Here is a 25,076-nt window from a genome sequence, read left to right as displayed (position 1 = left end):
TCGTGTGATTTTTATGATGTAAACTGAGGGAGCAAAAGTAGCATCGGCTCCAAATATCGGCTCAAGAAAATCGGCAATCCGCATTTGTCGTCGGCTAAGGCTGACGAAAAACAAATCGCCATCGGCCCTAAAAAATCAATAAGTGTCGATCCCTGGCTAACACCATTCATGTCTGTGTTTTATTATCTGTAGAGCCTGGGCAAGATCAGGGTCTGAACCACTAAAGGTCAAGCTAGGGTCAAGATGTCAGGCCAGTGCATCACTCTGTATGTGAAATAAAGAAAGGGAAGTGTGGCAGCTGAGGGAACCCCTCTTTGGTAACAGTAATGAGAATATTCCTGCGGGGACAGATGAGGCATTTAATGCACATTACATTTGGATGTTTGCAGGTAAACTGAGCCGAGAGTTATTAAATATGTGCTTCATTCAGTGGTGTGAGTTCAAGACTATTGAGAGGTTAACACTAGTGATAGACCGATACATTGGCTGGCCGATATCATCCTCCGATATTTGTGTTAGCATCGGCTCCAAATATAGGCTCAAGAAAATCGTCAGCCCGTATCGGTCATCGGCTGACGAAAAACAAATCAGCATCGGCCCTAAAATATCCATATGGGTCGATCCCCAGCCAACACCATTCATGTCAGCTGAGGGAACCCCTCTTTGGTAACAGTAATGAGAATATTCCTGTGGGGACAGATGATGCGTTCAATGCAGCCCTGTTCATCACATCACATCTGGATCTCTCATCTTAAAGTGGCCTGTCATTTGTGAATATGCTGTTAATAATAAAGGATTTGGGATTTGTTGGTTTTCAGGCTGCAGGGACAAATTACGCACACTAGGAGGCGGAGCAGTGACTTTTGTATTGTTGTGTGTGCAGAATAATGATTTATATCACTGTTTCCAGACGTAAATAACTACAAAAGTGACTGTGTTGGTTAGTGACACACGTTTGTTGACTGTGGAGGACGCAGAGAGTCACGTCCTCCCTGTGGGTGGAGGAGGCGGAGACACGGAGAGAATCTGCGCCTGTTTCACTTCAACTTTCACTTTCAGCCGCTCCACCCTTTTCTCCACTCTCACAGCCCGCTGACTGCTTTTATAGAGACCATACACCGCCTGAGATGTGTTCAGGGTTTGAATGAAGTTGTTTGGCATGTTTCAGAACAGAAGCACCTCGGGTTTCCTGTGGTTTTAGAGCGTTTAGGGGACGATGAGGCGGCCCGTCACAGCCGCGGTGTTGGCCGGCTGGCTGTGGCTCTCCCTGGCGGCGGTGCCTGCAGACTGCGGTAAGGCTTTTACACCGAGATCACCTTAGAGCTGGTTTGTTTTTAGACTGGTGTCTGTCTGTGGAGGGTGGTATGGGTGTGACATGATGTGCAAGTTGTGTCGCAGTAATGTCATTTCCCCATATCTATGGCCCCACCCAGTGTAAACTACAGAAATGCAACACAGAGGCCATGAGGGCATGAGAATAGAATAGAAAGAGTCAGGAAAAGAATATAAAAGAGTAATGTACAATAGAAAAGAGCAGATACAAGCTGGCTAGTGTTATGTAGAATATAAATATAGTTAGAATTAGAATATAGTACATAATTGAAATGTAAAGAACGTGGAAATAGTCATATTTGTATTTATTATCATTATGATTTTATTGTTTGCACAATTTAAAAACATACATAGAACTGTTGGGTCTGTGTAAATCATAAATAAGTCATAGAGTGTGGTCTTTACCTGCTCTGTAAAGTGTCCTGAGATAACTTTTGTTATGATCTGGCACTGTAAATAAAATTGAATTGAACTGATTTAGAACAAAAAATGCCAAATGATAAACTGCAAAAACCTGGAGGGGCTTATTTCTTATCAGGGTTTATTTGAATCCTCCAGGATAAAACACTTCCCAAAGTTATTGAGATTTCAAAACACACACGATGTAAAATATACACAACATATTTAGGAATGAAATAGAACAGAATTTAATAGAGCAGAAGAGGTAGAAATAAAACAGAGTAGAGCAGAAGTGAGTGTAATAGAGCAGAAGAGGTTAGAGTTAGAAGAGCTAGAAATAAAACAGAGTAGAGCAGAAGTGAGTGTTATATAGCTGGATGATGAAACATGTCAAATAGAAAAATAGTTGTGCGTAGATTAAATCATAAACATTCTCAATGTGTGGGAAGTTAACAAGGACCCGGGCTGTTGCCTAGCAATGGAATATCATTAAAAAGGTGTGTAGAATAGAACATTGGGCGCGTAGTAGCTCACCCGGAAGAGCAGGTGTTCCTTACACTGAGGCTGAGTCCTCACCGCAGCGGGCGGGGTACAACTGTGCATGTCATCTCTCTCTCTCTCTCTCTCTCTCTCTCTCTCTCTCTCTCTCTCTCTCTCTCTCTCTCTCTCTCTCTCTCTCTCTCTCTCTCTCTCTCTCTCTCTCTCTCTCTCTCTCTCTCTTCTCTCTCTCTCTCTCTCTCTCTCTCTCTCTCTCTCTCTCTCTCTCTCTCTCTCTCTCTCTCTCTCTCTCTCTCTCTCTCTCTCTCTCTCTCTCTCTCTCTGTCTCTGTCTCTCTCTCTCTCTCTCTGTCTCTGTCTCTCTCTCTCTCTCTCTCTCTCTCTTTCCCTCCCCCATTTCCTGTCAATCTTACTCAGAAATAAAAGCATAAAGAGAATGAATAGAACTGAAAATAGCACCATAGATTATAATGTAGCAGTTCACAGAATTGTGTAGAATGGGAATATCAGTTTACATAGAAGAGCCATGAATAAGAAAAGCCTTACCTGTAAAGTTGAGTGAACAAAATGAGCACACACAGCGTCTTCTGGTCCTTGCAGAGACTACAGTCTACACAAAGCTGGGCGATGAAGTTGTCCTCCACCCAGGAACTGCACCCGGCCCCATCACCAACATCATGTGGAAACACGGTCTGGACATCGCCGTCCAATGGGATGGGACAGATATCGATCTTTATCGTCAGTTCGCAGGTAAACTGAGCCGGGAGTTATTAAATGTGTGCTTCATTCAGTGGTGTGAGTTTAAGACTGTTGAGAGGTTAACACTAGTGATAGACCGATACATTGCCTGGCCGATATCATCCGCCGATATTTGTGTTATTTACGTGTATCGGTATCAGCCGATACTGGCTGCTGACAGTTTTTTTTCCTGTCATTATTTACAGACAGGCGTCCACAGGCAGCTCTGTGTTGCTGGAGACGCCTTATTAAGTTCAATAATTGTTCCTTTTTAAAAAAAAATTGAGACTCGTAACAGTTATCACCACCGTGTGATTTTTATGATGTAAACTAAGGGAGAAAAAGTAGCATCAGCTCAAGATAATCAGCAGTATGTATCGGTCATCGGGCATCGGCCCTAAAAAGAAAAAGAAAGAAGAATTCCTTTTTTTTAGCCCGCAAGGGAAATTCAATTTTTTCACTTTGTCATTATTATTCATGTTACACACACACACACACACACGCACACACGCACACACGCACACGCGCACGCACACACGCACACGCACAAACAGGACCTATATACATGCAATTAATGGAGAGATGTCGGAGCGAGGGGGCTGCCAATGGCTCAGCGCCCCGAGCAGTTGGGGGGGTCGGTGCCTTGCTCGACAGCACCTTGGCATGGCCCAGGAGATGAACTGGCACCTCTCCAGCTACCAGTCCACACAGGGACTTGAACCTCGACCCTCCATTTCCCAGCTGAGTCACCTACGGACTTAGAAAAACATCCATCTGGGTGGATCCCTGGCTAACACCATTCATGTCTGTGTGTGTTTGAAGAACGTGGACGCCTGAACACGTCGACTGGAGAGATGACTATCACAGGACTGACCGGGGATGACAGTGGGTTGTACACACCAGAGATCAACAACATTGTCAAGGATCCAACGCGCCTCATCCTCATCTGTGAGTGCATTCATCGTGTTTCCTGAGTTTAACTCCTGGTGACGTTTAATCTGGGAACCTGATCGTATGACGGGGTTATCGTGACTCTGAAGACCTATTTCTAATGTTGGTTTCTGCAACAACAACAGCTCCCGTCCCCAAACCCACTGTCCTTCAATCCTGTGATGAGGAGAAGACCCGCTGCATTTTGACCTGTGATGGAGACACCACAGGCGCTGGACCCGTCACCTACAGCTGGACGTCAGATGACAAAGTGACAGGGTCATCTAAGGAACAACACATTCAAAAGGTATTATTTATATATCTGCAAATGTCTTCAGAGTTAAGCGGAAGTGCTCACCGACATGCTCCTGGATGAACTCCTCACTTTTAGGATGTTATAATAACCTTCAAATCAGAATAAACTGAACCGAACATAGTGGTAGTTTAACTAAAAGAACATTCATCTTCAGCCTCTTGTCCCTGTCGGGGTCGCGGGGGGCTGGAGCCAATCCCAGCTGACATCGGGCGTGAGGCGGGGTCCACCCTGGACAGGACGCCAGTCTATCGCAGGGCACATAGAGACGAACAGAGACAGACAACCATTCAAACCTACGGGTGATTTAGAGTCATCAATGAACCGAACACCTGCACGTCTTTGGACTGTGGGAGGAAACCGGAGAAAACCCACGCAGAAGGGCCCCAGTTGGGACGCGACCCTGGAACCTTCTCGCTGTGAGGCGACAGTGCTAACCACTACATCATGTAAAAGAACATATTATACAAAAATTACAAATAAATAACAATAAAAAGAAAGGATTGTTTAAAGTAGTAGGCTATTGGATATGTATTTGTACAAATTGAAGGAAAAAGGAACCGCAGATAATTGGATTTTGTCTTTACGGTTAAGAAAGGGATTCCATACTTTATTAAAATTATTTGTGGTGGTTAGCACTGTCGCCTCACAGCAAGAGGGTTCCTGGTTTAAATCCCGGCTGGGGCCCTTCTGTGTGGAGTTTGCATGTTGTCCCCGTGTCTGCGTGGGTTTTCTCCAGGTTCTCCGGTTTCCTCCCACAGTCCAAAGACGTGCAGGTGTTCGGTTCATTGATGACTCTAAATCACCCGTAGGTGTGAATGGTTGTCTGTCTCTGTTCGTCTCTATGTGTCCTGTGATAGACTGGCGTCCTGTCCAGGGTGTACCCCGCCTCACGCCCGATGTCAGCTGGGATCGGCTCCAGCCTCACTGCGACCCTGACAGGCACAAGCGGTTGAAGATGAATGAATGAATGAATGAATGAATGAATGAGCCCCTTTAAGCACATTTTATTTCCTTAACTTAAAAAAGAACAATTACGTGTGTTTTTCCATTTAAGTAGGTAACCAATTATCATTGTTCAGCACATTTACACAGAGTTAGACAGACAGTAGGTGCAGCAGGTTGTAAATATGGTATACGTGCATAAATATTTGGTAAAACTAACGCTTTCGGTGTAACTTCAGGACGACAGTGCAAGTGTAAACAAGTTCACCTGCGAGCTGAAGAATCCAGTGAGTCAGGAGAGCAGCCAACCCATCCCCAGTCCTTTCATCACAAGTGATAGTAAGTTAGTTTATATATTAGTTAGTTATTAAATATTATATTATATTATATACATGTGTATGTCTTCTCATTTAGCAGCACCTGAAGCAACACTAAACATTTCCACGGGAGTCGTAGTCTTCATCTGTCTGCTGACGTCTGTGCTGCTGCTGGTTGTCCTCCACAGAGTTAAAGCCGGTGAGAGCTCGCAGATTTTGGGCATTTCTGTATTTATTTAACAAGTCTGATAACGGTGAGAGAAGTATTAAGTCGTAATCGTTCTGTTTCATCTCCTACAGGAATGTGGTTCTTCCAAAAAGGTAAGAAAGTGTTTGTCTGTTCTCTTTAGACCAGGGCCGCCCAACCCTGCTCCTGGAGGGCCCCTGTCCTGCATGTTTGAGGTTTCTCCCTGCTCCTACACACACTTACACCTGTGACGAGCTTCAGCTGCTTGATAACGAGCAGAGCATCAGACTCAGGTGTGTTGGAGCAGAGAGAAACCTAAAACATGCAGGACAGTGGCTCTCCAGGAGCAGGGTTGGGCAGCCCTGCTATAGATTATCTAAGAGGGATTCTGGGAAATGTAGGCGATCACAGAATGAAGTAGGATCCTACGGTGGTACTGAAATAACTTTGGTCGATTCTGCGGACTTCCTTTTATTCAGGGTTTACCTGCTTGGCTGAAAGTATCTCTAAAAATATGGATTTCTGGGGTGTGGTGTAGGTATTTCTTGTATAAATTAAGTAACTTGTTTTAAAGCTTGACATATTTTCTGCTGTAATTGTCTCCCTGCAGCATCCATGCCATGGGAAGCAGGTTGGTAACCTACATTATTTATTTATACCTTTACAGTCCCATGTCTAAAACCGAGCGTTTCAGACAGAGGGTGAATACAGGTTGATTCAGACAGACTGTGAGAACATTAAAGCATGTAAGTGCATGTATAAACCTGAAAATGAGCATGGTTCGGGACCGCCTTTACAGATTACATAACAGACGTCTTCTTGTGTGTGTTTTCTGTTAATGCTTCTGTGCTGTGTTCCTCCACTACAGACTTCTGGAGGAAGCCACGTAAGTTTCAGCCACCGTCTGTTTTCTGTATTGATTTCTGTTCTTTTTATTAAGACAAAAACGCTGACATTCACACTGTGCGTCTGTCTCATTAATACAGAAAGAGACGCTGCTGAACATAACGGCACCACTGCTCAAGAGACGGGACAAACAGACGGTAAGATGCAGGGAAAGATCACCCGCTTGTGTCTAAGGGCGCACTCACACTGTCCTTCCGCACCGCGCCCCGTGCTTTAGGGTACTTGCATCCCCCTCCAGGCCCGTTTGTACTCACACTACCTGGGCCTCGGAGAATGCTTCTTGCTGCCTATACGTCATCACGCCGTAACACGTCACACGCATTGATGACGTCATCACGATGCGTCGCTTTGTTTCCAAATCTTTCCGTAGACCCCGGAGTTTTTGTGCGTCTTGTCGACTGTTTTTGAATATTTTCATCGAACAAATCTGCAGTAAACACTCCACCTTCGCATCACACCAACGTGAACCTTTCGCCGCCATTATTTTAAATGTCCGCGCATGGGCCGTCCTTCTATTTTCTATGTCCGAACAGGCGCACAGGAAATGACGTCAGAACCGCCGTAGGTGTCATGCTCGTGCTCGTACATGTGCAAACGCACTCTACAATAGCCCACCTCTCTCAAACGGGCCGTGGACGGCCAGCTGGCCGCAGTTATGCGCAGAGTGGTTGCACTCACACTGGTCAAACGCACTAGGCTTGACCCGAAAAAACTGTTTTGGCCCGGTGCGGAAGGACAGTGTGAGTGCGATCTTACTGTGATCATTTACTGTCTCTCCACTTACAGCAAAATATATATTTATATTTATATATATATAACTAGCGGTACGTGACTCTTCTTCATCCCTTTTGCCTTTTGCCAGAGGATACACCAATGACCCGCACAGCGTAGTCGGGACCTGCCAGGTGTAAAACGAGACGTTAAACAACGACTGAGGGAAGCTGAAGAGTTTCAGGAAATCCAGAAGTGTACATTGGATCGGTCTGTCCTGTGCTTACAGTCCACACACTATTGAAAATCCCCCAATGCGTCAGATCTAAAGTGAATAAATCGAACAGAGTGAAATTACCTTAAGGATAATGTTTTAAAAAGGGAGAATGAAGTTGAAGACACTTGAAAAGATGTTTTAAAGACTGGAGTTCTGCTGCTTGTTTTAAACAGGAGACATGAGTTTATCCAGTAGCTGTTAAACCTGCTGCACATAAAAAAGACACTAAGAAGGGACATTTTATTTTGCATGTCATAAAAATAGAGTTGCGGTTGCAGAAATGACTAGAACAGAACATTATAAAAGATCATCTCAAGGTGTTTTTTTAAGATTTTCCAATGAGGGGCCCTTACAGTTTAGACAATACCAGGAAACCCTGCAAAGTGCCTTTTTCCTGCGACGGGCCGCATACCTGACACCGACCGACACCCCAAGCTCATTAAACAAGCGGGTCGGGTGTGGATCCGCTCAGCCTCGGTGTTGGAGGAGAGCTGGAATGTGTGGGGAGGAACTGGACGGATGGCAGAAGGGGAAAAGACACGCCATTGTGCGGTTCGGGCGGCCAGCTCCACCAACAATCACAGCATTGTACGGTGTTTTACTGCTGACTCCTCTGCAATAGCCACCATGTGTTGTGAACCAAATATTGTGAGATTTCAAGCTTGGAAAAAGGTCAATCAGCTATTTTTATTTAGCTTTTTTTTTGTTAAGTTTATTATCACTCCCCAGATCTCATTCTCTCGTCTCCATCTTTGATTTTATCTGTATTTTAATGCGTGTTCTGTTGGTTTTTGTCTCTTTTTAATGTGTTTAAAACAGAAGGAGTTTGTTTTTGCACGTCACTTTCCTTCCAAAGATGCTTTTGGCCTTTGTCATGTATTAACTTTCACATTATTTTAATGACGTGTGGAATAACAGGCAAAGCAGCACTGTTTAAGAATGAGTTTTTTTAATTGTAGACAGCTCTAGACGCTCCAACGTTTCCACTGAAGGCACTGAGTCATTCACACCCCGGGGGCTTCATATTTATTGTGGCTTATTAAAATGTTGTAGAATATAAAGAATGTATAAGTGAAGTGTTTTTATACGGGCTGTGTTTAATAAAAGGGACAGAATGTCAACCATCAGTGTCTTTTCACCGGTTTTTAAATGGACACGTCCACAATGAACCACTTGAGGGCAGCAAACGGACACGTTTGGCAGTCGTTGAGAGCAGAACAGAACAGTGACGTGTCCTGAGGATTGCTCTCTCTGCATAAATACATATATAATAATATATATATATATATATATATGCCTAAATACAGTACAAAGCCATTAATTATTGGTTTATGTAATTTTGCTTGTGAAATAAACACCAGATTACCATGATTTGTCACGCTCTGTATATGCTCTGAATTGAAGTAACTTTTTACACATTATTAAAACACTATTATAAATGACCTTATAGTTGAAGATTATATATATCAGAGCATGAGTAGCATTTAGGGCGTTGATTTTATGCAAATCAGCTGAGTTTTACTCTTAAAGTTCAAGAGTTTCAAGGTGAACAAGTTCGCTTCCCATGGGTTTGTACCATGTTCCCATAGACTCGGCCTCTCAATGGAAATATTCAAATGTAAAGACAAAGGTCCACACTTATACAATGTAAAGTAAACACATATCTCATTAAAGTCAATAATCGGGTGCAGATGCAGTGCTGAATGAGTGATTCTCTGGTTTTTGCACTGTGTACTCAAAGGACTTCAGGGTTAAAGGGCAAGACTGCTGACTGAGCGCCCTACAGCAAACATTACTCTGCAAATCTCGTGTTCCCTTTTCTTTCTTGGACACGAGTTACATTACAGAGAACCTTTTCAACAGGGAGACACGGGCTCTTGTAGAAGTGGATTTACAGCAGAGAGGGTTTCATCACATCGCTGTGTTCAGCTGTAGAAACAACCCAGATAAAAACAAAAGGACTGTTTAGTATGAAACGCAGAAAAACAAATAAGAACAGAGGACTCTTGGTCTTCATGTGGTGAGCAGAGACTGCAGCTGACCAAACAGCCTCAAACACAGTCTGGTATTAACGTTTCAAATATCCCACTCACTTGTAGAAGTGTGTGCTGGAGACAACTGTAAAACAGGACACTAAGTTTTTTACTTATCAAATAAAGTTGCAAAGATTTCAGAAGCAAAAATCCTTGAAATGAATGAAACATCAACAGTTTATGATGAGGGGAAAGATTCACGTTAAAGAGATCGTGTGTATGGGTTGAAGTGGGCTTGTATGAGGTACTTACTGTATTAGCTCACGTAGGTGGGCATGCCCAGTCTCATCTCATCTTCAGCCTCTTATCCGAGGTCGGGTCGCGGGGGCAGCAACTCTAGCAGGGGACCCCAAACTTCCCTTTCCCGGGCCACATTAACCAGCTCTAACTGGGGGATCCTGAGGCGTTCCCAGGCCAGTGTGGAGATCTAATCTCTCCACCTGGTCCTTCCCCGAGGCCTCCTCCCAGCTGGACGTGCCTGGAACACCTCCCTAGGGAGGCGCCAAGGGGGCATCCTTACTAGATGCCCACAGTACCAATCCACGTTACATAAAATAAAAAGATAAAAAAGGAGCTTTTCATCCACCAAATTCATTTATTTGTGAATAAAAATAAACGATTAACGTCAGTTATTGTCTTTTTACAGCATTCAGATTCACAGTTGCATTATGATGCAGCAATTATTTCAATCAAGTTTAAAAAAAACAAAAGAAAGAAATCTACGTTGTGAACTTTAGTACAATCCAACTCAAAACTCACTACTCTCGAGTATGTTAGAAGAAAGATCCGTAGATCCAAAATCATGGGTCACAACTTCCTTTTAAGGAAGTAAATCGACTTAAAAACAACTACTTAATGATGGCTCCTGATGCATCAAGTAATACTGCGTTCCTATGTCCTCTAGACGTGTTTTCTAGAAGTTTTTCCTATGAATGAACGTAAAAACAGCCGGACTAAAGAGTAAAATATAGAGTCAAAGGCCGTGAGTTAGCAGCAATATTTGACCACCCCACATACTGCTGAACATCAACTCTAAAAAGATATTTCACGTTTAAGGATTTAGACTAATTGTCGATTAAGTGCACGTCTGTGTGAATTGCTTTCACCTGTGCTCTCCACACAGCACGTTCTGCAGTCCCAACGTATCGAACGAGTGGAGCTTTTACATCACAAAGAACCTTAAGAGTGTTAAATCACATTATATAACCCACTGCTTTAAATCTGCAGTGTACAGCTTCAGATAAACTGATAAAATCTGATTATGACATTGAGATTATCAATACAGAAACTGTCTGTAAAAAAGCAATTATGGCACAATCAAACTGTAACATTCAAACGGGAGTGTGAATGAAAGGAGAATGTCTGTGGAACCTGAAGAAGTCTTAAAGTAATACTTGATCAGAGGAATCACTGTACAGTTTATAAAGTCACGACTGAAAATCCTTGTTTCCTGTACAAAACGCATTAAAAAGCTCCCTCTCTGTGTTGGAGAGGGTTCATCTCCATACGAAAGGATCTCTTTTGTATTGAATTAAAGAAAAGTAGAATTTACTCTTCTCGGTTACAGCAAATCATCGGCTTATTAAGTCAAATAAAAACTTTCCCGGGGCGTCGGACACCAGACGCCGGTGCAGGAGCTTTAGGTAGCAGCAGAGGCACTTCTATTATTAAGGCTCAGCAGCAACCACTGAAACCACCCCGTCCACTCCACAGGGTTAAAATGATTGTTCTCGCCGAGTCTGAAGAGCTTATTTGCAAACACTGGGATCTAAGTATTGATAGAAAACAGTTTAAGGCGAGACACTTTTCCTGGTATTATGCTTTGGCACTTCTGCCGTTGGACAAAGGTTCTGCCTCCGAGTCGGCAGCCATCGGGCTGAGCTCGGTGGGCGCCGCCGGTCCGTTGGCCCCGCCTTCTCCTCCCCTGGGCTGGTTTCTATAGTGACGGATGATGACCACAGCTGCGCAGACTAAGTACACGACGGTGAGAATGGTGAAGTAAATGAAGTACACGTGGAACTGTGAACAAAACAAAAAAATAGACCATCTTAAAATATGATTTGCTGACGTCAACATCATCACGTCAGCACCTGACGAACCTAAACTTGCTCTGCTGTCATTGGAAAAGAAGCTCCTCATTAATTCAAAACAAGACGCCTCTTCTTCTCTACTTCTCTATAGCTGCTCAAACGTTTGTCTTTGCAACCTTTTAGAAACTCTTAAAAAAGGTAGAAACAGCACTGAACTTGATAATAACACGTTTGTTTTTACGGACACAGGTGGAACTAATCACATCAAACATATCTCTACTCAAGTCGGCCGTAAAGGTCTATTGAACTTTAATGTCACTGAACTTTAAAAAATACAATTCTGTGCGTAAAGCGATCCGCACATGTGTGACCTGGCGTATTGTGAAAGGAAACGAATCCAGGTGAAAGCTATAGAGGCCAAGCTTCAAGCATTAAAGGTAAGAAACAAGGATTTTACCTGAGAGGCCACATCCAACGCCAGGCCTCTCTTGTCAGAAAAGATCAGGTTGATGATGGTCTTCAGTATGGTCCCCAAAAAGGTGTTGATGCCAAACACTAAGGCGCACAGCTCCTTGGTGAGCGACGAGGCTATCTGGAAACTATGGAGAGATGGTGCGTTGATCACCACAGACCGGACGGATGAGTACGGCGCTCCCGTTTCAGACACTCAGGCTGAGGCAGGTAGCTCTGTTGTTTCATACTGAGATTAAAAAATATGTTTCCTTTTGGCACTCACGTGGCAATTGGCACCAGAAACTGGTAGAAGCCCCTGAAGAGGACGTAGGCCAAGTAGCAGATCCAGATGTTGTCTGTGGTGCCCATGAGGAGCAGCAGACCGGCCTGCAGCGCTGTGATGACGCAGATGACGAGCTCGGACCAGACGTTCCACCGGATCTTCACATAGCCAGCGGCGAAGGAAGTGATTGCACCTGCAGAAAGACACACGTGGCTCAAAACACTGTTCCTGTCCCATGGGCTGATTCAAACAAGGGCAGAGATACTGTGCAAACCGGGCACTTAATCCTTACTCCTGTCATTTACTTTCATCTTATATTGTCACATACGTTGAACATATGACTTTCTATGCAAATTGAACATATAGTTAATAGACAAGTCAATCTGTACTCATCAATAACTGCTGCCCATTGAAGGAAGTGCCAGTTTATCATTTACTTACTGCTAGATTTGGTTTCACATTCCTTTTACTGCTTGCACGTGACTTCCAGGTTACTTAGACAAACCGCTACCTTTGTGCTTGACAGCTCATTAAAGGGCAATTACTGATGACCTGACCTGATGTAATAGCTCAACAGGATTAAAAGTGGGGGATCAATGACTCCACCTCTTAACTACAGGGACTAAAGTAAATGTCTTAGGTGCAAAGATGATGCCTTTTACTGATGTTAATCTCAGGGTCCTTACCAGTTTTTATGCTAAATTTCAACAACGTAAACTGGAAAAAAGTTCTCCGTTAATCATCGTTTTGTACATTAATTGTTGCCTTTTTTAAGCACTAGAGTGCCGAGTTTTCTCTGAGTTTGTTTTGAGGAAACCAACACATCATAAAAGACATGTTTTAGACTTCAATCTACAACAGAGCGTTTACCTAACTCCCGCATCTTCATTCACCGGTACAACAAGTGGGTTTAAACCACAACATAATGTTCTCGTGGGTCAAAGCTGGATAATCCATTCAAACCCCTCTATCCATGTATTTTTTACTTTCTTACTTAATATTTGAGACCATCTTTCTATTCAAAATCCTTAACAAAGAATCGTAGATCAATGAAAAAAACAAACACTCCCTTCAGGCACAGAGGAGTTGTCGCAATATTTGCATCTAAACGTAGGAGGCAAGCTGGAGCTGCATGCCAATGTGAAGACAAACATAAAAAGGACTCATGCTCATGAAGTGTCTCACTCAGTAAGGTAGAAGCTGCCTCCACTCCCCCGTTGTAAACGTTCTTGTTCTCAGTGGCCGGGTGGACTTTGTTCCACAGGATGTGAACGTAGAACAGCACCAGGTAGTACCCCGTGGAGTTGAACACCCACCACAGGCACCAGAGCCTCAGGTTGGGCCTCCTCACCACATTCCTCAGCTCGAGCAGCATCTGCACAAAGACAGAATCCCTCCAGCGTGATGCGGGGCACGGAGGGGCTAAAGAGGGCGAGTTGCTCTCATTTGGGTTTATTTTGTCCAGTTCTGATTTAGTTGCCACCGCCGCCACTTCCTTTTGCTCCTGGTTCTGTGTCCGGTTGAAAAACAAGGAGCGTTTAGGCCAGGGCAGGCACAGGGTGAGTGTCAGACCGAAGCTGACGAAACCCAAAGATATCGCGTTGAGGGTGAAGAAGCTAACATTTCCTACGGACATAAACAGCTGACCCAGCACCGAGCTGGTGAACACCCCCAACAGGACCGCAGAGCGCGAGTATCCAGCCACGCGCTGGTAGAGGGCCGGACTGACCAGGGAGAAGATGTAGGAGGAGTAGGCCACGCGGCAGGCCATGGTGATACCGTAGAAGAACTCCATGAACTGCATCTCCAAGAGGGTGGTTCCCAGGAGCAGAATGATCCAGATGACCACCTGGCTGATGCCCTGGATGACCAGGACCGGCTTGTAGCGCAGAAGATCCGTCAGCAGGAAGGCCGGCACCAGCACGACCATGTAGGAGTATGTCAGCACAGGAGTGATCTCATTGGTCACCTGGAAATGACAGTAAAGTCAGTTGAGAGATGAGTGAGGCGATGATAATAAATCTTGCAGTGTTATTACTGATTTATATTACTGTAAAGTTTATAAATATAACAAAACCAGGCATTTATAGACATTTTGAGTTAGAGAAAATAATCCTTAAATGAATAATTCATGAAAATGAAAGTTGCTGCCCTGTTATAATGTATGCAATATAACGCATTGTATGTATTATAACAGGTGTGGCCCATATCAGAACGCACCCTTCACACAGGCTAAACAATAATCCTAATAACGCTTTTGTCAGATTTTAATTACATGCTTAATTTGTGGCATTCATTGGGACAGCTTACAACAAGAACAGGATGTGAAACAACATGATGACATGTTTAATTTAATAAAGTGAAACTGGTTTAACTGGAAGAAAATCAGGACTAATAACAGGAATGATTACAGTTTATAAATACAGGACTTTATAGCATGGAGGTGACACTGCTTCAGATAAATGTACGGTGAAATGTGCGTTAAACCCAGCAAGAGGGGGCTCAGCTGCAAAACTGCCATTCTGATCTAACAAAGCATGTTTTATCACACACTGTCCGTTCTAGTTTGACAAATCTTTAACATACTCTACTCTCTGAAAGACACCCTGACGGGTAAAAAAATACTTGGAAGAAATCCAGGGTCAACTCTGGAAAAAATGAAACTAGCAATCAACTTGTAAACCTCTTACAAACCTATTACACTGACCAACTATGGAGGAATGTGACCTTTGACCACAGTAAGATGGATCAGCAGACTCCCCACAGGACATTCATTAATGTGGAACGAGTGCTTGACTGCATGTAGGGAAACTTATGTAATGTTATGTTATGAGTCTTACAGGTTAACTTTTATTTTGTACTCTCTGGGCAGTGTTGCGTACGAGCACCGGGGCGCAACTCTGCAAAACAATGACTGGCATGTCTTGTGTCTTTCATTTGGCAATATTTTGCAGTTGCCCTGGTGTTCAAACAAAGGTTAATGTACCCGTATAAAAACCAGCACTTACCTGCTCCCTGGTGAAGTTCTTCTCAGTGCTGAGCAGGTATGGTGTGATGAAGGGCTCCCCAGGCTTTATCGATGCCATAAACCCATAGAGACACAAGAATAGCACGGACAACTTCCACTTTCTGGGCCCCCCGGCTTCCTCTGGGGGACCTTCGGTAGGAGACGGGCCCTCCGAAGCAGCGGCAACCATCTCTACGTCTCCGTCTTCGCGTCCTCCGCTGTCTTCACACGTCGGCGCCTTCAGGTCCATCTCTTTCTCCCCCTCTGACGATCCGTCCCCACTTCCCGCTGTGTCATCCGCCACCATTGTGTCAGCCGGGCCACTCTGTTGTGCAGAGCGGGACTTTTTTTTTTCTGCTGTGTCAAAACACCATGTGAGGATATGTTTTGGTGGGGAAAAGCTGGCGACTTCCTACTTGAAATGAGGACATGAAAACCCAAACGTCTGGGTTTCACTCAAACTGCCTCTTCATGCCAGAGAATACTGAAGTGTCATACATGAACCATTAAACGGGGTGAGGACCAGGTGGTTAAAATGCTACATGTTATATCCGTTGACATGTTAGAGGAAACGTTGACCTTTGCTCCATTGCACAGTGGGACGGCGCTCTATCCAGCCGACGGGTCTGGTGTCTTTGTTAACCTGAAAAGATAACAATGTTGTCGGTTAGACTGTTGTGACACCGTGCAGACAGCTGCAACTAGAGCGTGGCTGCGTTATGGCAGACTAGAACTCGCTGCTTTGACTCAAAGAGGGCTTACAATTCACAATGATTATCATAAGCTGTGCATCAGCTGCTTATTTTAGCAAATAATTGATTATTTGGTGCAAACAATATCAGATGATTAGATAATGGGGAACAATGATCATCATGTGATGTCTTCCAGCTGCTTGTCACTTTGACCAGAAGCTAAAAACTGTGCACAAAAGGGCATCAAATACACACATATGAATTAAATAGAACAGATGAGTATTATTGAGCTTTTTCAACAGCTGCAACAAGTGAGATTATCTGCAACATAGACCAGGGGCATGCTTTGACACAGCTATAGGTGCTGATTCAGGTCCAGGTCTGGAGAGGAAACACACTGGCGTATTTTGCACTTTTCTACTTGGCACTTTGTGATCTTCAGTTTGGCATTTCTGACCCACACAACAATAAAAGACAAAGGCCTATAGATTAACAATATCAATAATACGTTTCTTTTTGTATTACATAGGACAGTTTATTGAACTTGTAGATTAATATTACCTCTATTTTTTATCTTAAATTATTGTTCTGTGTTGTTCTGTTATTGTTCTGCTATTGTTAATGTTATTGTTATGTTTAGGTTTGTCCTGTTAAATGTTTGGAACTGTGAGTAAAGCATGAGCCGGAGTCAAATTCTCAGTATGTCCAACATACTTAGCAATAAACCTGATTCTGATTCTGATTCTGATTCTGAACAGGCAGTTTACATTACTGAAGAAACTGTCAAATAATACATTTATTTGTGTATTACACAGGACAGTAAATGTGATAGGTGTCATTATGCATATTTGACATTTTCCACAGTCACAAAACCATAAGAGTTTGAACATTTATAATAATAATAATAATAATAATAATAATAATAATAATTTGCTGCTTCAACATTACATTTAAAGCTGTAAATTGTTAATGCTAAATTTAGATAAAAACACAATATTTACATTAATTTTAAATTCAAATTCAAGCACTTTTGAAGCATTTCAAGGTGCATTCTTGTCTCTGTTGTATCACATATGCCACCCCATATAACATGCACTTCAAGCACCTTCAAGCAGCTCAAACCTTGAAAAACAACAACACTAAAACACTAAAATCCAAGTGTTTTCAGGGTTTCAGGCAGTGAACACACAGCGGAGGCGTTGATTACTTAGCCTGACTTGTGTCGAGATTGTCTGGCACAGTAAACAAGTTACACAAGCCTTTCATGAGACAACACAGTGCGTTAACCTGCCGCTGCTTCACTGGCTGCTAGGTTAGCTGCTAATGTGCTAAACGACCGTTGGTAACACAGGTGCGAAGTTATGACTAGCTAGCAAGCCGGCTAACGTGCACACACAATGCTCCCGTGTAGCTTTTGTTGACATAAACAACGAGTAACGGAGAGCCCAGCGTAAACAACAACAAGCTACTTTTCTATTATTTAGCTCCACTTGTTTGTTTATAAATGCACAATTCACCAAATTGAGTTACATACCTCGTGTGCTCCATCTGAAGCTGCGGCGCTTTAGCTTTCACAATTCTGCTCGCGCCGCGCTGACTTCTGGGAAATGGAGTTCTGCGGTTTTACTTCTGCGACAAAACGGTGAAAAAAACTTTATTTAACAATTAAAAAGTGCATTAAATTGATTTTTTTTCTTCTTTATTTAGTGCCTGATAATATCCAAGATGGCACAGGTTAAAACATTTTGTATTAATTTTACATTTTTGTATTTTAAAGGTGCTTTTCTCGCCATCTGGGGGACAAAGAGTGCAACTACTAATACAGATAAACAATTATAACAACTCCATGAACATGTTGTATAATAATATTAAAACGTATAACATAATATAATATATCATTACTACACTTATCGTCTGTTAGGTGGCGTTAAGTGTTTTAATAATGTCGCTAATGTTAATGTTGTACTTGTTAACTTAACAGTACAGTACAATAATAATTTGAATTTAGCTGGTTCACACACTTCTGCAGTAGCAATATGATACTTTAATGAATTTTACTAAGAAATGTTGGATTAAAAATTGAGATTTCATTGGATATTCAAGTGGTGGTGACTTATCTTTTGCAGGTTTGACACAATTTGCAAACTCAAATATTTTTTTTTTATATAAGACAGATGATTTATTAATTATTGTATTGGCGAGAAAGACCATGTGAATACTAACCCACCACATGTCTACAATATTAAATCAGTCAGTGCAGGAAAGTAAGGAAAGTATTTTATTTGTAATGAAATGTGGATAGCAGTTGAAACATGTCTGGACATTTATTGAAAAAAAACATTATTTACAGTTTTTGCAGCATAAATAAATAAATACAAAGACATCAGCAGGACGATGAAAGCAGTGTCAGGGGGAATAGCTGATTACCCACTACAGTAACTTCTGTATATTTAAAATACATGCAATCCAAGATATTTTGGTTAAAAAGTTATGAGTTATGAGAAAAATGAACATGCACATGGGAAGGGTTGGGTTAGGGCAGGGGTCTGCAACCTTTCCTATCAGAAGAGCCATTTTTCCCCTTCTTCACCAAGTAAAATTTGTCTGGAGCCGTAAAACATATTTGATGTCACAAAGTTGTATATATAGTTATATAATATACCAAAAAAACCTACAGTTTGTTGCATTTATGAAATTATAGAACAAAAATAAAGACAACTGTTGATGTTTCATTCCTATTACTATTATGATTTTTATTACCTGTCATTAAAATTAATTGTTGTTGGCAGTGAAAGCAAATTGATTGACTTTCCACGCAACACTCTATTCTCCTCCGATAAGTTCTTTGGGTGGGGTTTATCCACAGTTAGCATCCTGACAGCGCGGGTTTAGAAACTCCAGATTAGCAGGGAAAGGTGCTGAGCGTTAGCCGTAGCATGTGACGCATATTTTAGTTTCACATACTATTTTTTAAAAACCACCTTGAAGAAGAAGTATTACTTTATTTATCCTGCAACGGGGAAAATTAATTTTAATCATTAATCATGTTACACACACAGGCCCGAAATACACACATGCACAAACAGGACCTATATACATGCAATTAAGGAGAGATGTTGGAGCGAGGGGGCTCCCAGTGACCGGCGCCCCGAGCAGTTGGGAGTTAGGTGCCTTGCTTAACAGCACCTTGGCAGTGCCCAGGAGATGAACTGGCGCCTCTCCAGCCACCAGTCCACGCTCCATACATGGTCCGCACCGGGACTTGCACCAGTGACCCTACGGTTCCCAGCCAAGTCACCTATGGACTGAGCTACTGCCGCCCCAATTCCACCAATTCCACGAACTCCACGAGAACAGGTGCTCCCTTTGAAAGATTGTCCACTGTGCATAATTTATTTCCATGTTATTTTTTGGCAGAGCGACAGGGAGCCACTGACGCCTGGGTTAGGGGTTTGAGTTAAGGTTAGGGTTTCAATAAGTGGAAGTAGGAACAGTTGCAAATTCAATAGATGGCAGCAATGCACCACAAATCAGAAGCAGAGAATGTGTGACAGATGGAAACGACCTATTATCTGAACGTAGATTTCTTTTTAAGTCTATTGAGGTTTCAGAGAACAGCTCCGTTGCCCTCTGAGGTCTGAGATGTCGACCTGCTGAACTTTGACCCCGACGTCCTCTCCGGCCTTGCTTTCCTCTGACAAAGTTGTATCATTCTGTTCCTGAACTTCTCTCCCACGAAGGCGTAGAGGAACGGATTGATGCAGCTGTGGAACAGAGCCAGGGTGTAAGTTACAAACAAAGCCTTGGTCACTGACCTCCTGAAAGCGCAGTCGAACACTATCAGATCGGCTCTCATTAACGTGTCCACTATCATGGTTATGTGGTACGGCGTCCAGCACAGCAGGAACGCGATCACCACCGCTGTGATGACCTTCATGGCCCGCTGCTTCTTGAAACCACGAGTGTGCAGCAGCCTCGCGATGGTGATGCTATAGCAGGTTATCATGACATCCACGGGGAGCAAGAAGCCAAAAATATGGCGTAACCCGCGAGCAGCAATCCTCCATAAGGAGCTGCGGCCTATGTCAAAGGTTTCATGGCAAATCATCCTCTCTGAGTCGTCGTTTAGCTTGGCGGCATCGTTAAAAAGCGCGGGAAGGGCGAGGGCCCCGCCGAGGGCCCACACTGCTGCACACAGGAGCCGGCTGCACATCCTCTGGCGACTCCGGCGACTCTCACTGGCCCGCACGATCACAAGATAACGGTCGACGCTGATACAGGCCAGGAAGAGGATGCTGGTGTAGAAGTTTGCATCAAAGACGACGCTGAGGAGCTTGCACATGAAGTCTCCAAAGATCCATCCTTGGACCAATGCTACAGCCCAGAACGGGACGGTTAGGGCCATCAGACCATCTGCTATCGTCAGGTGAAACAAGTACACATCTGATGGAGTCAGCTTCTGTCTGCTGGTGCCGATCACCCACCCCACCAACAGGTTCCCCGGTATCGCCAGTAAAAAGATGACGATGAGGATGAAACAGCTGGTCACAGCTACTGTAGGATCCGGCGCTTTTATCTCACACGATAACGTCTCTGGATCCGGAATATAGGGCGTGTTATTGTCGTGGATGGTCTCATTCAGTTCATAATCATCAAAGGAGAAGAACAACGACATGGCTACGGATGGAGAAGAGATTTAAATTAGTACACTATCATAGCAGAACAAAAACACTGATTCAGCTTCTGTCATGTTGAAGCTCGATTGAAATCCTCCACATTCTGCCTCCTGCATCGCTCAGTGTTGACATTTTAAAGAATTAAAGCACTGGACTAAATTAAAGAGCAATGGGATGCATGGTGTTACTTAAACCCAGGTTTAAAGATCACAATTCGGGGCTGCCAAATCTGCACTGTGCAGATTTAAAGCAAGCTGAGTCACTATTACAGCTACTATGACTACATGTGACAGCTGGATATTAAAATTTAAACAGTAGCACAAGCAGAGAAGAGTGCTACCTACCTTTTGTGGTGTATTTAGGGTTTATTTTATTCTTTATTAATTAACTTTTTATCAGATTTTTGGGTTAGTTTGTTGTTTGAAAAATGCAGTCTTCCTCTACTACACACAAATGTTCCACATATGAGAATAAATATATATATATAAGTCCATACGCTCACCTTTTGGCTCTGCCGTAGCTTTCAAAGATGACAACAGCTCAACACCCAAATGAGTGTGTGCCAATGAGCGTCCCTTTAAGTGTGATTCAAAACACGTTGACCCAACGTCCTGTTTCGTTCCACAATATGCCACTTGCTGCACGTGCCTGCGTCATCGGCTGTTGCTGCAATACGACGCTCTAACAGAGGACATTTTGACATGCCACAGTAGAAACAGCACAGGTGCACATAATGTAATGAATGGTGTCTTCTATTATAGATATAAATGGAAGTTGGGCCAGCGTGGTCATTGGGCATTTAGACTTATAGTATTATTGTGCTCCTATTCTAATCAACCAACACTGATTAGAAAAAATGTATGTCCTAAATGCATTTGTTGGGACAACTCATTTGAAGTCCCAGCCTCTGATGCAAGTCCTTGGGTAACCAGGGGGATGTTGTAAGGTGTTCTGCAAACCGACAGGTCAGGATGTCAGCCGTGACACTTTCTGGAAATGAAATATTTTGTTCTCACTCTTGCAAAACTAAAACATCATTCCCCTGTTTTGTTCCCACACCGTGTTCAGTGTTAAAATCACCAGTTACCGAGTAAAGATAAAGGTTTTCATTGATGCAGAGTAAAAAAAAGATCAGCACACATCGGTAATGAAAGGTTAGAAGGGCCACACTCCTCCTCCTCCTCCTCCTCCTCTTGGTCTTAAAGAACAGCTAAGTGTGTATCCAGACACAAAGGTATCTCCTCCCCTTTGTCTCCATGAATCACTTCATTCAGGTTCATAGCACTACGATGTACAGTCATCAACATAGCAGCGTGTTGCATCACTGCTGTCGTCCCTGCAGCTGCCACATAACGGAGACATAAAGGCTCCACGGCACTAATTGACAGTATTGTCGCAGGACGGTCCCTCAACGAGAACGGCCGGTTTTTAGTTTCTGCTTACTTAGGTAAACACTGTTTGGATCAACAGCAACAGCTGATCAAATGAAGACAAAGCTCAACACTAACTTTTAAAGGTGGATGGACCGTAAACCAGGTTTCTGTTGCTGCAACGACATTCGCAGTCACTTTATAATTTGAAGAAATGAAGATACTGTGCAGTTATACGTCAGCCTTATAATAAAAATGTGACACAGAAGATTTACAAATGCCTGTGCTGCATGAGTAAATGCACCCACACACACACACACAAACACACACACACACACACACTCACACACAGTGTTATTTGCGGTTACGGTTCTGACTGTAACAACAAAAGCATGCATGTATTCATTCATACCTTCACACACAACCTCACAAATGAATGCCTCCGAGGGCGAAACCTCACTCAGCAACCAACTGCCAGAGCAAGTTATTAAGCTGCTGGTCAAAGCAAAACATAATATTAATATTATATATTTAACACATAGTCCCCTTCTCTGGAAGTGTTGCATATACACCTGGGGTCCTTTATCACCATGCTCCAACAAAGAGGACACAAGTGAAACATTTGTTTTTCAGCAGATCCCCATCTGTCATCGTCTCATCAGCGTGTTTTGACTCTAAAGTTGGAAACCAGAGGTGATTCCTGCGAACTTTGAGGCCCTAATGCATTTAAGAGTCCCACCTTTGCTTGGAATTTAGCTGATGTTGGAGTGTGGCAGTATCCATGCGTTTTTCTTTAAGATAACACTTTTTATGAGTTTCTTTGTTTGACAAAGGACTTCCTTTTGGACTATACTCTGCTCTCACCACCCCGATGTTTATTTATTATAATCATAATAAACTCTTCTTCCCTTTTTAAATTATATCATACTCTGATAAGACATTAGGTACCAATATAGCAATGTTACAATACTCAATTACAAGTAAAATTCCTGCATTCAAAATCCTGCATCAGTAAAAGTCAGTCAGTCATCTTCAACCGCTTGTCCGTGTCGGGGTCACGGGGGGCTGGAGCTGGTCCCAGCTGACATCGGGCGTGAGGAGGGGGTCCACCCTGGACAGGACGCCAGTCTATCACAGGGCACATAGAGACGAACAGAGACAGACAACCATTCACACCTACGGGTGATTTAGAGTCATCAATGAACCGAACACCTGCACGTCTTTGGACTGTGGGAGGAAACCGGAGAACCCGGAGAAAACCCACGCAGACACGGGGAGAACATGCAAACTCCACACAGAAGGGCCCCAGCCAGGATTCGAAGCAGGAGCCCTCTCGCTGTGAGGCGACAGTGCTAATCACCGTGTCGCCCCTCAGTAAAAGCACATACGTGTAATCAGCAAAATGAACTTAAAGTTTAAGAAAGTGAAGTATTTGAAGGTAGAGCTAATTTGAAGTATTTTATGTAGGCTACAGTTGGGTAGTTTAGCAGTTCCTGACCTAAAAAAGTTATTTTTTATCATATATTGGATCATTTTACTTCTTTAAACACTCTTCTTGAATGAAACCACCTCAGAAGTTTAGAGTGAGGATGCCTCTTTAGTGAAACAGTTAACGACAAACACTGTTTTTGTAAAGGGCTCACAAAAATCAATTAATCAAATATGATTCAGGTTTCTTGAAGATGAAAAAGTGGTTAAAATCGTCAGTCCGGCCGTGGCACAGTCTTGTTGGCTGAGTGTTGGTGGTGTGTTGCACTAAAGCCATTTGGAGAAACAAGAATATGTTTATTTTTTGCATAATAGAAGAGCAGTTTCCTTATTAATTATGTTCGTGAACTTCTTCTTTAATAAAACTTCTCAATGGAAAGGCTCAAAATGACTGATCTGTCACACATCAGTCAAACCGTGCTGTATTGTGTGGAGTTGACAGCACGTACAGCAATTACTGACTATTATTTGACAAACCTTGTTATTAGACTGACGCCAACGTTTAGTTTTACTACTCCGCATACTTCATCATGTTAGAGGAAACTTTATGACTTAGTTGCGGTCTTTCTGTTTTTGTTTGAAAGGTGTTAAAGAACAAGTGACATTGATCACAGACTTACTCCACTACATATTAAATTACAGATATTTACAGATACCTACGGGGGTATAATGATATACTTTATTTCAGTAGGGTTTCACTAGAAGACATGACTGGAATGGGAAATCCAGTATCATCTCCGGTGACTCGTTCCTCCCTGTTGGAACAATAGCTGTGGCCTTTATCTAATAGAAAAGAGCAACATTTTATTTACCTTAAAGCAGCAATAACATACAAGGACAAATATATGGGGACACTGTAAAATAAAATAAGAAATTAAAGATATATAGGTATAGGAGGTTCTGTTAATATACGCCACATTGGACAGAGCGTATAATTATGTTTTTTTTTTTGTTTTTTTTGGTCAAAAAGCAAGATGCTTTCAGTTGATAGGTGTCCATTTATGGGTTTACTACTGATTAATGATGCCCTAAACCGAATGGGTCACTTTTTATGCACCACATATCAATTCAATTCAATATCTGGAACAAACTCCCAGAAAATCTCCCTTTTAGTAAACAAAACCATTTATTTACTGCACTTTAACCTCTATTCCTTCAATATTCTTAGTTTTATTTGACTTAAATTATTTTAATTGCTTGTTTTTATTCAGATTTATTGTTATTATTTTATCTTTATGTCATTTTATATGTGTTTCTTTCCAAGGCTTTTAATGTTTTATGTAAAGCACTTTGAATGACCTTGTTGTTCAGTTAAAGTTATTATTTAATATGGTATACTGTATATTTTTATATATATATATATATTTGTTTCACGCAAAAGGGGTCACAACTAAATGGTGCGGCTATTTAATTAGCATAACAGAGCTAACGTTAACACAGTGTTTTCCTAAACCGTTTGTTGGTTCAGTTGATCGAAGATCAAACATCTCGT

General features: G+C 42.6%; 3 protein-coding genes across 4 annotated transcripts; 1 reads left to right on the top strand and 2 right to left on the bottom strand.

Moving 5' to 3' along the window:
* The first annotated feature begins 1,067 nt into the window (after positions 1-1,067).
* On the top strand, positions 1,068-8,667 carry LOC310964615 (uncharacterized protein). Of its 2 annotated transcripts, none has more exons than XM_083937806.1 (11): positions 1,068-1,292; positions 2,829-2,978; positions 3,789-3,914; positions 4,043-4,203; positions 5,394-5,493; positions 5,572-5,670; positions 5,772-5,792; positions 6,269-6,289; positions 6,527-6,544; positions 6,645-6,701; positions 7,427-8,667. In XM_083937806.1, exons 1-11 carry the CDS (start codon positions 1,217-1,219, stop codon positions 7,453-7,455), a joined length of 858 nt encoding a protein of 285 aa, XP_083793932.1. In that variant the 5' UTR covers positions 1,068-1,216; the 3' UTR covers positions 7,456-8,667. The 2 variants fall into 2 exon arrangements, with proteins under 2 accessions (XP_083793932.1, XP_083793931.1); XM_083937805.1 differs by having other exon boundaries at positions 5,569-5,670.
* Positions 8,668-10,395: 1,728 nt separating this feature from the next.
* On the bottom strand, positions 10,396-15,818 carry slc19a1 (solute carrier family 19 member 1). Its single transcript, XM_083937798.1, has 5 exons — positions 15,360-15,818; positions 13,537-14,320; positions 12,352-12,544; positions 12,073-12,214; positions 10,396-11,604 (listed from the first exon to the last, which is right to left on the bottom strand). Exons 1-5 carry the CDS (start codon positions 15,663-15,665, stop codon positions 11,401-11,403), a joined length of 1,629 nt encoding a protein of 542 aa, XP_083793924.1. The 5' UTR covers positions 15,666-15,818; the 3' UTR covers positions 10,396-11,400.
* A 3,839-nt stretch (positions 15,819-19,657) lies between these two features.
* On the bottom strand, positions 19,658-20,725 carry LOC310964738 (C-X-C chemokine receptor type 1-like; the record flags this gene model as incomplete). The annotated part of the gene is made up of 1 exon (XM_083937997.1): positions 19,658-20,725. One exon carries the CDS (start codon positions 20,723-20,725, stop codon positions 19,658-19,660), a length of 1,068 nt encoding a protein of 355 aa, XP_083794123.1.
* Positions 20,726-25,076: the final 4,351 nt, after the last annotated feature.

The sequence above is a fragment of the Echiichthys vipera genome (assembly GCF_963691815.1).
Source record: "Echiichthys vipera genome assembly, chromosome: 23".
NCBI lineage: Eukaryota > Metazoa > Chordata > Actinopteri > Perciformes > Trachinidae > Echiichthys > Echiichthys vipera.
The sequence above is the reverse complement of the archived record's forward strand: the minus strand, read 5'-3'. Positions and strand labels throughout refer to the sequence as shown.

Excerpts from the sequence above, each read along its gene's own strand:
- LOC310964615 (XM_083937805.1), top strand. The coding sequence starts at position 1,217 with ATGAGGCGGCCCGTCACAGCCGCGGTGTTGGCCGGCTGGCTGTGGCTC. Across the intron at positions 2,979-3,788 it reads TCTTTATCGTCAGTTCGCAG|AACGTGGACGCCTGAACACG; the intron begins GTAAACTGAGCC and ends GTGTGTTTGAAG. Across the intron at positions 3,915-4,042 it reads AACGCGCCTCATCCTCATCT|CTCCCGTCCCCAAACCCACT; the intron begins GTGAGTGCATTC and ends CAACAACAACAG.
- slc19a1 (XM_083937798.1), bottom strand. The coding sequence starts at position 15,665 with ATGGTGGCGGATGACACAGCGGGAAGTGGGGACGGATCGTCAGAGGGG. Across the intron at positions 14,321-15,359 it reads AGAACTTCACCAGGGAGCAG|GTGACCAATGAGATCACTCC; the intron begins GTAAGTGCTGGT and ends TGTCATTTCCAG. Across the intron at positions 12,545-13,536 it reads GGCAGCTTCTACCTTACTGA|GTGCAATCACTTCCTTCGCC; the intron begins GTGAGACACTTC and ends GTCTTTCTGCAG.